General features: G+C 43.0%; 2 protein-coding genes across 4 annotated transcripts in view; both read left to right on the top strand.

Moving 5' to 3' along the window:
• MTERF2 (mitochondrial transcription termination factor 2) overlaps positions 1–15125 on the top strand; it is a 666987-nt gene that overhangs the window by 545710 nt on the left and 106152 nt on the right. The gene's annotated exons all lie outside the window — the stretch shown is intronic.
• CRY1 (cryptochrome circadian regulator 1) overlaps positions 10032–15125 on the top strand; it is a gene marked incomplete at its 3' end in the record, with an annotated part of 70418 nt that continues 65324 nt past the window's right edge. For 2 of the 3 annotated variants that reach the window (XM_081309710.1, XM_081309711.1), the window contains exon 1: positions 10034–11062. In XM_081309710.1, the coding sequence (XP_081165836.1) occupies positions 10905–11062 (158 nt within the window). In that variant the 5' untranslated portion in view covers positions 10034–10904. Of the gene's footprint in view, positions 11063–15125 lie in introns of all 3 variants that reach the window. The other variant, XM_081309712.1, reaches the window with a different exon arrangement.

Genomic DNA, 15125 nt, shown 5'->3' with positions numbered 1-15125 from the left:
TAGAGCACTTGAGAAGCACTTTGAGAGCTCCAAGTAACATGCAGTACAATTTGGGGCCATCTTTCCATTGCTTCCATTTCTTCTGTCCTTCCTACTAACAGACTGTGTTAATATCACAGTTATACTGAATACTCTACCACCCCCGCCCCAGGTTTCTACCACTGTTCACTAGATTTTCAATTTATATTTTAAAATATAGCCACTTACTTCACTACATGAAGATTTTAAATAAACATGCTGTGCAACCATCTAATCTGTTGGAATCCTTTCTTTTTAAAAAATTTTTATTTGTCCAGTGTAAATGCGATTTTCTACAAAAAAAAAAAAAAAAAAAAAAAAAAAAGCCTTTCTACGTGTTCTTAACCAGAATTCTTCTACCTTCTACCATGCTCTGATCATCCTGAGTTTGAGCCTACACTGTAGCTCCTAAATGCCAGTGTGGTGGAGGAAATAGAGTGAAGCTGAGAGATCCTGATTTTGTTTCGTGCCTCTTCCACTTTTGAGGGCGAGTAATGAGAACTAATGGGCCTCAGTTTTCCTGTCTGTAAAGTGAGAGATGTGAATAGCTAACTGAAAGAATTCCCCACGCAAAGACACTTCGCCGGGAGAATTCCAATTTTATTGCAACAAGCTGTGTGCTTATATAGAACTAAAGGGGAGATGGTAGGGCTTAGATAAATGGCAGGCCGCCCGTTTATTGGCAAGTTCTTCCAGATATGAGTTCCCGCGCCCAGGCATTAGTTCTCATTGGGGCTAAGGTTCCCCGCCAGCGAGGTTTGAAATTGGCGCCGGCGGGAGAGTTCACAAGGGCGGGAACTTTTCGAGCCACTGCAGAGAAGAAGAAGGTAGGAAGGAGAAGTCCTTAGGCGCCATGTTGGGGTTTTTTCTCTGGGGTACGGCTGCCGTTTATACTTTTCCCAACACTAACTCCCTTAGGAGTTGTGAAAATGAAATAAAAGAACCTATGTACTAAGTATTTAACTGATCTTGGATGTCATTAATAGCACTGGGGGTATTTATCCATTCACTCATTTAATAAGTATGGGGGGGCTTATCCTACAGGGGAAGACACGCAACTAAATAAATAAATATGTAATATAATGTTAGGTACTGACGAAGGCTATGAAGAAAAGTCAAAGAGATAAAAGGATTTGGGAATGATGAGGGCAGTAGCTAGAGTGGACAAGAATGTCCTTCCTGGGATTCCACCTCTTGGGTCCCCTTCTTCCTCCGGGAGAAGTCTTTTCTGCTGTCCTTTAATAAACTTCTAATTTCTCCTCTGACCTTGCCTCGGCATGCTTCTTTGGTGTTATTCTTCAACATCGGGGAAGCAAGGACTCGTCACCGGTCAACAGCGGTATCATATTGGAGGTCCCATACCGAGATACCGAGGTAAGCGCCTCTCTACGCACCCCATGTCTGTTTGAGGTGCATCTTTCTCTCTCTCTTTCTGGAGGTAAGGTGGGCACCTGACGGCTACTTAAACGCAATTAGTGCAGCTGCCACTCTTCAAGACTCGGGTGAGAGGTTTCCCGGCCTAAGCAGCTCTCAATCACCTGTTCGGTACAGAGCAGGCATGTTGGGTTCTGCCAAAGCCGCTTCCAACTTTTCTGTCTGGGCCCGGAGAGCAATTGGCGTGAGTACACAGTGTCCCTAATCCCGGTCTGCCTCGGATGCGTGGAGGTGGAGGAAGGAGTTTGGAACAACTGCGGAATTCCGGTCTGGGCTACTCTCAGAGGATTCTTAAGGTTCCTTTCTCTTGAGCCCCCTTCCGACAGCCCTCAGGGGTATCTAGGGTGATCGGTAGATGAATGGCACTGAGGGAAAACCCCAATCACATTTGCCTCCGTATGGGCTACGCGACAGATTTGGAGATAGCCCATCCCAAAGAAGTGATAATGAAGTCCTTCCTGCCCAGATTACTTGTTTGGCCCACCTGTGTCCCAACCCTTCCCCCTTCATCAGCAAAACTATAAAAAGGGGAGACAACTGCACTTCCACGGATTCCACCTCTTGGGTCCCCTTCTTCCTCCGGGAGAAGTCTTTTCTGCTGTCCTTTAATAAACTTCTAATTTCTCCTCTGAAAAAAAAAAAAAAAAAAAAAGAATGTCCTTCCTGAGGAGGGGACACTGAGGAAGACTCCCGAAGGCAATAGGAAAGGGAACCATGAGAACACCTTGGAAAAAAATATTCCAGGCAGAAGAAAAGGCAAGTGCAAAGTGCCTGAGGTAGAGCCCTCTGGACTGTTTGGGGACAGGAAGGAGTTAAAGCCGGAGAGAAGGACCAGGAGGTGAGAGCCTAGGGACACAGGCCAGAAAACTTATATAAAGCCTTTGAAGTTTCTATAATACTTGGCTGGACTTTTCAGTCGGTACAATATTTCTCCATCCACAAATCAGGATCCAAGATCAACGGATACTGTTTTTTCTAGAGCTAAACAGTTTCCATCTTAAAGTCTCTGGCTTTCACCTGCTGAAAACTGGTCAACTCCAGCTCTTCTCAACCATTTCGGGATTTTTTTTTTTTAATTTCAAGTTGAAGCTCAAGGAATTCTGAAAGAAAAAGCAAAAAAACAAACAAACAAACAAACAAAAAAAACAAAACACCTCTTTCTCTCTTCTTCTCTTGAGGTAGCACCTGAGTTCCCAGATAAGATCACATCTTGAAGAAGGCCATCTACACTGCATGGGCCTTATGAATAATCCTATCTGGTTCGCAAGTGCTGGCATCTCTTGAGATGCCCGTGACCCCATCTGGCTCCTGCTCACAATCTCTTGTGACATTTTGGATCACACTATCCCCTTGGCATACCCCTTTGGTTAGCTGGTTTTCTCTTCCAGCTACCTTTCACAGCCCTCAAGGAAGAGAGCCCCTGCATCAAGGAAGAGAGTCTATCCATCTCTTTGGCCAGCAGAGGGGTTGGCAGGGCTTCCAGGGTCCCCTGTGCAGTGGCACTCCATGCAGGCTTTTGTGCTCGGCTGCAGAAACAGCCAAGTGACAGGACTTCCTGAGACTCCTGATTCCAGATGGGGAGTTGACACAAGGCTCTTCTATCCTTAGATCACCCTCCGCCTATCTCAGTATCTGGAGCTGATCCTAGATAAATGTAGGTAAGATCCTATCTTCTTATTTTCGAGAACATATGTACTTAACCAATCCTGTTTTCTTTGCATTCATAAACCAGTCCAGCCCAGCTTGGAGAATTTTTCACGCAATGTTGGGGAAAGAAACAGGAAGCAGCAGATCTTTCTTGATTTGCATCTGAACCAAGGTTCTTAAATTTAGAACAAAAAATATTAGACCACCTTTGTCCTCTCGTTCTGCCCCTCTGAGGTAATAGGACTCACATATCCAATGACCTGTTTGGGGATGGTCACAGGGGGAAATAAAAAACTATTGGAGATAAGCATTGGCTAAGATTTCACAATATCATATTGCCACATGTGTAACTATTTACACTTTCAAAATGCATTCAGTCAAGAAAAAAAATGATAAGAAACAAGCAAGAAAACTGTTTATAAGTACATTCTGGTGAACTGGGTCAGTTATGGATTGCATCCGTGTCCAATTAGGAGACAGACACCACCCAGGAAATCAAACAGGAAATGTTTAATAAAAGAATTATGATCAACAAGTGATTGATTAAGAAGGAATGAAGGGAAATAAATAAAGACTATCCCAAGAAGGAGGAAGAGTGCCCTAGGAAAGGTGAACTTGTTGGAAGGGGGAGTGCTAGGGATCTTCTCCAAGACTGGGATTGAGACCTCACTGGGGAAGGTGTGGCTGCAGGCACCGGCTGTGTTGCCTTGACACAGAGCTGATCTCCAGGCACCAGGCAGAGGTTGGTGGGCAGAAATCCATGGCTGGGAGTGGTTACAGGAAACACCTTCCAGTCTGCAGGTGGCTGAGGGCTGAGGCTGGGTCACCAACAGCTGGGATGCTGAGAGTCACTGGGGAACACAGCCACAGGAGCCCACTGAAACTTGACAGAAGGGAGTCCACTACGTGTCCCTTCCCCAAGCACCTCTGTCAGCCCTGGAGTAGGAGCCAGAAAAAGTAAACAGAAGCACACTAGCATTAGGAAGAGAAGCCCCTTCCACCCGCAGTTTCTTTCCAGTGCCCTCTACTAACTGTGTTTACCATCCTGCTAGAGGCAAAGGAGAAATCTTTACAGGGTCTGATTCCACTAACATAGAGGAGGCAAAGAAAAGTGAATTTGGAAGTAAGAGGCAATAAATTCATAACTGAATTAAATAAAATGTTAAATGTGATCAACTGGGTGTTACCACAGTCTCTAGAAGAATTCACTCAGGGTTGAGAACTGGGAAATGTGGCAGGTGGTAATAATAAAATAAAAAACTTGACAAAAATCTCTGCCCTCCTGGAGCTTGCACTTGGGGTGGCAGCAGGCATAAACTGACTGCCAATAAGCAAGTCAACAACAACAACAACAAAGATACCAGTGAGTGGTACATATACACAGTGGAATATTACTCAGCCATAAAGAAGAATGAAATTTGTGGAATTTGCTGGTAAATGGATGGCTCTGGATACTATCCTGCTAAATGAAATAAGCCAATCCCCAAAAACCAAAGGCCAAATGTTTTCTCTGATGTATAGATGCTGACTTACACTGCCGGGGAGTGGTGGAGGTTCACAGATGGGGGAAATGTGGGAAAGGGCAAAAGGATGGGAATGGGAAAGACAGTAGAATGAATGGGTATAACTTTCCTATGTTCATGTATGAATACATGACCATCGAATATATGCAAGACTGGCTTCTTCCTTGGAGGAGTGAGGGGCGGAGATCCGAGGGCGGAGATTGATGGGACTTTCAAAGGACAAAATCATACATTTTGGGAAGTTATGCTCCATGTATGTATGATATGTCAAAATACATTCAATTGTCATGTATGACATGTAAAAAAGAACACATTTTAAAAAAATTTTAAAAAGATACCAATGATAATTAGTGCCATAATGAAAGGAAATGGAAAACTATGCTGGGGAATAAGAGGAGCCTCTTTTTAAAATGGGCATACATTGAAGATCTCTCTGGAGTGATGGCAAAAATTGTGTTTTTTTTTTTAATGAGCAAAAAGATTACTGGTCTCTTGTCTAGCATACCCTTCGGGTTATTCTCTGCCTATTATTGTCTTTGAGTTATTTTACAACTGTATAAGTCACAGATAATTGACAGCAATGCAAATGAACTTGATCCATGAACATGCAGATGGATTTTGTCCTTTGAAAGTACCATCGGATCTCCGCCCTTGGATCTCCGCCCTTCACTCCTCCAAGGAAGAAGCCAGTCTTGCATATAGTAAGCAAATTAACTGTAACATTCCTGGTGGCCTGTCTTAGTCTGTTTCCTGTTGCTATTCCAGAATACCAGAAGCTGGATAATGTATAAAAGAAAGAAGTTTATTTAGCTCATGGTTCTGGAGGAGGGAAACTCAAGATCAGGCAGCCACATCTGCTAGGGCCTCGTGCTACTGTAAGGGACTGGCGAATCGGAAGAAGAGACCACAAGAGACTGGCTTCATGCAAAACACACATGGGGATTTTTATTTAGGATCCAATTCAGCGCGCTGAGACTCTAGGCCCACTCAAGAAGCAAGAGCAGCCCAGAGCCCAGAGCAGGGGTTGAACAATGCTTAAGTACACCTTTTGGGGAGGGGGGGGGGCTTTGCATACATCATAGTCTCCTTTAACAAATCACCTTACACCGCGGGAGAATCAAACAACAATTCTTAGACTTGATTAGTACATTTATTGGCAGGAACAGGGCTGGCTGGAGTGATAGGTCTTTCCTAAGGAGGGGGTTACATTTAAACTGATTGGTTCGGACCCTGAATATCTACGTGAGGAATTGCACAGGACCCCAGGCCATAATTCAACTAAATGGCCAGTGGGGCCTTGTCCTAACTGCCTCAGGAATTTAACCCAGGCTTTGCAGTTTAGAAGCTTTACCCTTTCACTACATGGTAAACTGTGATGGCATTCCATGGTGGGAGTGTAGGCAGGAATGCCAGGGAGCACATGTTGGAAGAATCAGGACATGAGAGCTGTTGAGATAACTAGCCCACCCTTAAGGGAACTGCATTAATCCCTTGGTGAGGGTGCAGCCCGCCATGTCCTGATTACGTCTTTTTTTTTTTTTTTTTTGAGAGAGAGAGAATTTTTTAATATTTAATTTTTAGTTTTCAATGAACACAACATACTTATTTATTTGTATGTGGTGCTGAGGATCGAACCCAGCGCCCCGCGCATGTCAGGCAAGTGCGCTACCGCTTGAGCAACATCCCCAGCCCCAATAATTACTTCTTAAAGACATCACAACCTCTCAACATCATTAGTGGGGACCGAATTTCAACCCATAGCGTGGCCTTTATATATGACGTCTGTTTAGATTTTCCTTTTAACCCATTGTAACATTTTCTGGGTTCCCTTACTAATGAGTTAAGTGAAATCTTTGATGTGAGTCCATTTTGTATGAATTGAGTCCTAATTTGCCTTTCAAAAACAAAGAAAATCCTTGAATACATTTAAACTCCTTCCCCCAAAGACTATTATTTGGGGGATACCCAGTCAACATTCATATGGCATCAAACTAATGAGTTGATTGGACTGTACACTCCTTCATTATTTGTATATTGATAATACATGCCCAAGATCACCACAGCAGGATGGAGTCAAGAGAAAACACAGGCTTTTGATTTAGAGGTTGACATACTTTCATCACGAGTACTTATGAAATCAAAAAGATATTGATTTTTCCAACATGGTTGGCAGTTACAGGAATGTTTAACAGGACTCCTCTTAGTTGTTTTGGAGTCCCTGACACAGTTGAGTTCATAGAATTTTAAAATAGCATAGGGAGTTGAGAAATCATCTAATTAGATTCCTTTCTTTTGTAGGTCAATTAGGCCAAAAATGCCTAGGTGATTTGTTAATCAAGATCATTATTTTCGTCTGCTTTCCATTAATGTAACAAAATACTTGAAATTGGGTGATTTTATAAGGAAAAGAGGTTTATTAAGCTCATTGTTGTGAAGGCTGAAAGTTCAAGTTCAGGCAGCCCCATTTGCTTGGCCTCTAGTGAGGGCGTAACAGCAAATGGCAGCATGATGAGAATGTATGTGAGAGTAAGAGATCACGGTCCAGGCAGGAAGCCAGAGAGAGACTGAAATCTCATGATCCCTTCCCAGGACAGCACCCTCAGCAACCTAAGGACTTCCCTCTAGGGTCCACCTCTTTAAATTCCCATCACCTTCCACATCACCTCAGAGAGGACCAAACTTCCAACACTCGAACCCTTGGGGGACAAATGACAGCCATAGTAATCATCAACTAAAAATGGCAAGCTGAGGTTTAAGCCAGTCTCTTCCTTGTCCAATAGTCTTTCTTCTACCCCCATGATGTTGGAGCCTACCATAATTTCACAAGTGATTCTTGATAATGCTCATACATAAAATTCACTCCACAAGAATGGGGGGTGTCCTTGAGCTGTAGCATATGTTAAGAAAAAAGCTTGGATACAGAGAAATTTGGCTTTTCATCTTGTTGTAACACTTATTTGTGTTCCTGAGTTTTAGATTCACCAGCAAAGTAGGCATCGATTATTATAAAAAATAATAACAAATGTAAGAGTATTACAAAGATTAATAATACTCTATCTAAGAATTTAGCACATAGTAAATGCTCAGTAAGTCTTGTCCATTACTAAAAGGCAATCCCCACATTTAAAAAGATATATACATACACACACACACACACACACACACACACACACACACACATATAAAAGTAACCATCCATGTGTCTTTGGTATTTGAATAATGCACAATTGACAGTACTAACACTTTTATAATCAATTTGTTCTTTTATATTTACATGAAATTTACACAACACCCCCCACACAACTGTCTGTTTAAAAAAATCCATCTTTATTGAATGAACAATGCACAAACATAAGTCAACTGTTCACGAATCAATAGTCTCTCCACCTCCCACCATTTCATTTGGATGCCTGGATGCTTGAAAATAATCCTTATGTCTTTAAACACAATCTGCTTACTTTTAAACTGCTTCAAATGAAACATAAAACACTGTTTTTGAAAGTACAATAATAGGCTCTGGAGTAGGAAGCAATCAGAGTGAGTGCATGATTCTGAAAGCCAATCTTCTGCGTAGATGACAAAAGGCTCCGAGTGGTGGTCACCCAAAGCCCATTCCCATCAATAAAAATAAACAATATTTAACACTTTATGGTGAATAAAAGGGTTTTATACATAGATTTAAGTTTTCATAAAAACAACAAGGATGGCATACCCTTTCTATCACAATATATGAGGAAGAAGAGAAGATTATTCAGACAGATCAACTCCCTAGATCACTGAATTTGCTTTATTGCTGTTAGTTGTTATTTGTTGGTAGGACAGCCACAACAGAGTACCACAAATTGGATGACTTAGAATAAGAATTTATTGTCTTACAGTTCTGGAGGACACAAGTTCAAAATCAAGGTGTCAGCAGGGCCATGCTCCATCTGAAGGCCCTAAGGAAAGATCTGTTCCTGGTTCCTCCCAGCTTCTGGTAGTTCCTTGGCTAGTGAGGAACTATAATTCCTATCTTCACATGGCATTCTCCCTGTGTGCACATCCATCTCTGGGTCCCAATTTCCCCTTTATCTAAGGACATCAGTCAAACTGGATTAGGGTCCACCTTAATGATCTCAAATTGATTATCTGTAAAGACCTTATTTCCAGATAAAATCACATTTACAGGTACTAGGATTTCTAAGAATTTGGAGAAGACACAATTCAACCCATAACAATTGCCATTTCCTCCTCCCTCCGTTGCCAAACACAGTGGTGGCCAGCAGTATTCATTCATTCAATTAGCTTTTGAACCCACAGTCAGGATCTGTTTTGGGTATTGATACAAAAAATGAACTGGACAGAGACCCTGTCCTTGTGAGGTCACACTGTGGAGAAAATCTGAAATACTTTGACAATAAGTACTATTATTGAGCAGGTATTACTATTATAATAGGTACTTTTATTAATATTTTTAATAGTATGATAAGTGATATCTCAGACAGGTTTGGAGAGCTCTTAAATCTGCCCTAGGGGTAAGAAATATTTTCACAAATTGGGTAGCTTTTAAGTCCAAAAGGACATACACTAGATGCTCAAAGGTGGTTGCAGTGAGTAGCCGACTCCAAAGTGGAGCGTTTTATAGAGGAAAAAAAAAAAATAGTACATATACAGGGTAAGAGACAAATGTTAACTCCAGGAGGGCTGGCTTCTCAGAACATTACCTCCTGTACCTCCAGTTGTGTGGACAGTGCCAGTTTCATTCCCTAAGTAAGTCTTGCATGAATATAAGGGCATGTCTAAGGCACAGCATGGCCTGCAGTGCGTTGCCCCTTGGAAGAGAAGGCAGCAGTAGTCAGAAGAGCTCTCTCTGTAAACCACACTCTGTGCAAGAGATTAGGGCTGTCAAGTTCATGCTATGTCGATAGTACTAAGAAATCCCAGGAGGTTCTGGAATGCCTGGCACCCGCGGAGCAGATTACCCCCTTCTCCAAGTACAAACGGGGGTGCCGCGCCGAACAGAAATGGTTACAGGCGGCGCACGCTCTAAAGCGGGGTTCTCCGGCTAATGCTGGATTTAAGCACATGGTTTGGCCCGGCAACGTTAAGTGGCGCCTCCTACTGTTTTCCTTTCACGCCAACTTCCCCTTCCAGCTCCACAGTTAACTCTCGGGACTACTCGGAACCGTCTCCAAGGTTTCCCCAAACCCACTGGAGAAAGCTACGCGCGCACTCTGACGCGCGAGCCCGCATTCCCTCTGGACCGCAGCGACAGCGCACGCGCGCCTTCCTCAGCACTGCGCGCGCCCACGAACTGCGCGCGCCCACGAGCTCCCCGCATCCCCGTGCTCATCCGGGTCTCGGTAAGTCTCAGCCAATGGTGGCCGCTCACAGCCCCCAGGGGCGGGGCTAAGCCTCCCCCTCACCACCGGCCCGTGGTCACCAAGGGTGCCTCCAGGGGACAGCGACCAGGCGGCTGAGGAAAGGGGAAGAGGCAGGGAGCCCAATATCTGGTCAAGGATCAACATTTGGGGGGATGAAGTTGCTGCTGCCTCTCTGGAAGCGACTGGAGCGCGAGCAGATTCCCCAGTCAGAGCCAGCGTAGTAAACACACTTCAGAAACGTGAGGTGCCGGGGGTCACGTGGGGAGTGTGCCCTCCAATGAGGAGCCGGGGGCGGAGCCGAGGCCGCTGACGCGGCGGTCGAGGCGGTGGAGTCACCCGGGCAGCCTCGGGACCGGTCACCGGCCGGGAACCGTCCAGCGGCCCCGACCACCGCCTTGGTCCTCTGTGGTCGCTCTCGGGCCGAGAGGCAGCGCCGCCAGCCGAGGCTGAATCGTCTCCCGACCCTCTGCGGGGCTCACCTGAGGCGGGCCGTTTTCTACGCACGGGCCGCCTTGGTGGGGCGAGGTTTCCGTGACGAACCTCCTGGGGCTGCCCGTGCCAGCTCGGGCCGTCGTGGCGGCTCGAGCTCCTGGAGTTGGCTCGCGCTCCGGGGGTCCCAGGCCCTCGAAGTTATGCGTCTCCTCCGGGCGATTGCAGCGGGCGCCGGCTCCTAAAGGGCGTCACACGGGGACTCCGCCGTCTGGGCAACCTCCATTCATCTTCCAGCTGCGCCTCCAGCGCCCTCGCCTTCTCACGTCCCCTCCTCGGATTCATTTTCTCCTGTCCCCCCTCTGCCGCCCTTTCCTCACTCCTTGGGTGCGGCGGTTCTCCTGGAAGCGCCGGTGCCGGTTATGAGCCGGACCCTCCTGCTTTGAATTGCTGCGTGGAGGAAGTCGGCGGTGACCCGCCTGCCCCGGGCATGGGGGTGAACGCGGTGCACTGGTTCCGAAAGGGGCTCCGGCTCCACGACAACCCCGCCCTGAAGGAGTGCATCCAGGGCGCGGACACCATCCGCTGCGTCTACATCCTCGACCCCTGGTTCGCGGGCTCCTCCAATGTGGGCATCAACAGGTGGCGGTGAGTCCAGAGCTCGTGGGATATTGATTTCGGTGTCAAATGAATCCGGTGTGCGTGAATTATTTGAGATGGGCCGAATCTGAGGATTTAGAACCAGGACCGCTTTGCTCGTACCGTTTAAAGAATTGTAGGTGCTTTCAGTGTGAAGTGGAATTTTTGATTCAGTAGTTCTCAGGCCAGAGAGTACCGACGACTTAAAACATCTCGGCCTTCAGAGGTAAATGACATGTCTCTGTGCTGAACTCCTCCCGGCGATTTATGGAGTTGTGTTAGTGGTGGAGTTAAAGATTTAACGCCCTTCAGATCTTAGTGGGCTGTGGATTGATTCCCTTGGCCTCATTGTGGCCGTTGAAAGGATTGTGGTCTTTTAGTGTTTATGTTTGTATGTCTAGGTAACTCAGAAATAGTATGGAGAAAAATCATTCATTCAGTACAATCGACTCCAAATCCAGTTTTGTTCCCCCTTGAGGTTACTTATAGAAAAAGCAAAGAAAACAACATAATCTGATGTTTGCTCAGCTCTTCCTCTCAACTCCTCCTTGTGGCTGACAAGATAAAGCGCAGTTTTTCTTTCTAGCAAAATATAATCCTTCTAGGGATCAGAGAACTGGAAGAAATCCTAGAGATATTTTATGATTTTTTTCCCGAAAAACCAGGCTAGATGATTGTTAGGCCCCCTGGTGGAAATGAAAGCTTTTGTTCAATGGACAGATTACTGATCACTTACTATATGCCAGGCGTTGATTTAAATGTCAGATGTAGTAGTGAATGAAACAGAGTAAAAAGCCTTGTCCTCCCTCTTCAAGCTTGTGTCCCAGATAGTAAAATATATATTTAGTTATTTAGCTGGTGATGAGTGCTGTGAAGGAAAATAGGGCAGAGAAAAGAGATAAGGCAAACAAGAGTAGGTATGGGGTTGCAATTTTAAATATCAATGATCAGTATAAGAATTACAGAGGTGACAGCAGACCCAAAGAGATGAGGGGATGTAAACATCAAGGGGAAAAGTCCAGGCAAAAGGAGAAGGCCCTGAGGTGAAAATATGCTTGACCTTTGGAAAAAAAAAAAAAAAAAAAACAACTGATGGAACCAGTATAATTGGAGCACAATAAGTGAGGGAAAAGTAGTAGGAATGAGGTCATAGTTGTCATAGAGCCAGACTGACTGGAGCTTTACAATTACCAAGATTTATGCTTTTTTACTCAGAAATAATTGCAGGATTATGAGCAGAGAAGTGTTGTGATCTAGCTTAAGTTTGAAAAAAAATTTTTCTCTGGTTGTGATTCTGAAAACAAACTGAATTAGGGAGTAGAGGTGGACAAAAAGCAGGAAAACCAGTTAGGATACCATTGCGTTCATCCAGGTGAAATGAGAATGGCATGTACCATAAGTGATAATAGCAGAAGTAATAAGAAGTAGTCAGATGCTGCTTATTTTCTAAAAGCAGAGTACACATAATTTGTTGGTAGATTGAGTACATGATGTGAGATAAAGAAAAAGAACTAGGAATTATTTCAAAATTTGGGGTAGAGGAACTAGGATTGGAGCTGCACTTTGCTAAGAAAATGAAGCCAATCAGAGAAGCCTTTGGGAGAATGATGGGCATTCTCTTTTGGACTTTTAAGTTTGCATGTTTTATACACATCCAGGTGGAAACAGCACATAGGCAGTTGGATATATCTGAAGCTCAGTTCAGAGATCCAGGCAGCAAGTATAAATTGGAGCATTATTAGTTTATAGATAATATACATAGTCATTTATTCATCCATTCGTGTATTGAACACATATTGGTCAAGCATCTACTATTCTAGGAATGTGGGGGGTCAAAAAAACAAAGCAGCCCTAGATCCTCAACCTAGTGAAGATTCATTATGGTGGAGCCATGAGACTGTATGAAAATATTATAAAAATGTGTGCAGATTGAGCCTTGGGTACTCTTCATGTTCGAAAATTGTGTAGAAAAACCAGTATAGGGTACTGGAAAGGAGCTGCTAACAAAGTAAGAAATCAAAAAGATTATGGTGTTGTTTGCTTGTTTCTATTGTTGTTTTGTTTTTGGTGGCACTGGCAGACCTCACACATGCTGTGCAACTGCTGTTTACTGAGTTACATCCCCATCCCTAAAAGTATGGTGTTTGACAGGAGAGACTCTTGTCTATGTCAAATGCTGCTGATAGATCAAATAAGAGGAAGACTGAAAATTAAACTTGGATTTAGTATTTTGAGGTATTTTGTAATCTTGTCTGTAGTGGCTTTAGTAGTATCAGAGGCAAAAGTCTTTTTCAAGTGATTACTAAGGACTCATAACATCATGTTCAGTGGTTTTTGTATATTAGTAAGTCACCTACTGTTTTTGAAAGAGAGTGCCCTAGAGCCAATTATTTTATATTTACGTAACTTTATTAATTTCCTATTTATTATAATACCCAAACTCCTTAGATTGGCATTCAAAATCTACCTTTTTGCCTATGCATCTCATTTCCTTCTGTTTATAGAATGTGACCTCAACCCTAGCAGGGGTAAAACTCTTAGTTTTCCTTAGAAGCTTTATTTTCTTTAATCAGAATTCTATAGACTTTTGAGGTCAAGAAATAAATTTTTAAAAATTATTTTACTGGAAAAGTACATTAACAAAACTACTTTTTGATGTTGCCATCATTTTGTTTAAAATCAATGTTTTAACATTAAAGCAATTTTAAAGAACATTGTCTTAGAATAAAGTACTTAAACAAATGAATAAAGTACTTTAAACAAATGAAAGTTTTCATCTTACAAAAATTATACTCAAAATTTTATTATAAAATCTTATACACCAACATTCACAGAAGTATTAGTCATAATCAAAAGGTAGAAATATCCCAAATGTTCATCAATAGATTAATGGAATTTTTAAAAATACAGAATATCTATATATTAAACTGTTATTTGGCCATGAAAAGAGTGAGGTATTGATACATGCAACAACATATGTGAATGAACCTTGAAAACCTGCTAAGTGAAGAAGCCAGTCACAAAATTCCACATATTATGTGCTTTTATTTATAGGAAATGTTTACAGTGGGCAAATATGTAGAAACGAAGTAGAATAGTGGCTTCTTAGTACTGGGAAGTTGGGAAGTGTTAGCCAAGAGGCCCAAGGGTTTTTTTTTTTTTTTTTCCTTTCTTTCTCTCTGCTCCCCCCCTCCCTTCAGTACCAGGGTCTTATATGCTATCAAGCACAGAGATATATCCCAGCCCTCCTTCTCAAGGCCCAACCCAAATACCTCATTTCTGTAATACCTTTTTTTAAAAAAATTACCTTGCCTGGGGATGATTAAGTCTTCTGAAATCTTATTTTTAGTATGTTTCTCATATACTCTTAGCATTTACTGTCTTCATTTGTGAATACTGGTATTATCTTAGTTTGGGCTGCTATAACAAAATACCTTATAATGGGTGATTTATGAATCAGAGATTTATTTCTCCCAGTTCCAGATGCTGGGAAGTTCACAGTCAAGGCACCAGCAGATTTGGTGTCTGGTGAGGGCATTTTTCTTCATAGGTGGCACTTTCAATATGTCTTTACATGATAGAATGGGGGGGGGAATAAGCTCCTTTCACCCTCTTTTCTAAGGGCACTAAATTCACCCCTGGGGATAGAGTTCTTGTGACCTAATCATCTCTTTAATGTTATTCATATTGGGGATTAGGGTTCAACATAAGAATTTGAAGGTGCATGACATTCAGTCAATAGCAGTTGTAGTCTTCATATAATCATTTCTTTCTTACTTAACAGAGGTTTTATAATAGTGAATAAAGCAAAAAAAGTCTCTGCCCTTCTGGATTGTTCATTCTAGTAGGAAAAAACAGATACCTAAACAAATATATGCCAGAATGTGTCAAATGCAATGGAGAAAAATAAAGCAGAATGTGAAAACATCCCTGAAGGAAATAAGCAAGCTATGGGGAAGGAGCCCTTATTGTATTCTCTGAAGCATAGTTGGTATTTGATACAGATTGTTTAAATTTTCCTTAGAAGTCTAGGATTTAGGGATGGAGAAATTATTTTATTTCATTTAGATGC

This window comes from Spermophilus citellus, assembly GCF_964194105.1.
Source record: "Spermophilus citellus genome assembly, chromosome: 10".
NCBI classification, from domain to species: domain Eukaryota; kingdom Metazoa; phylum Chordata; class Mammalia; order Rodentia; family Sciuridae; genus Spermophilus; species Spermophilus citellus.
The sequence above is the reverse complement of the archived record's forward strand: the minus strand, read 5'-3'. Positions and strand labels throughout refer to the sequence as shown.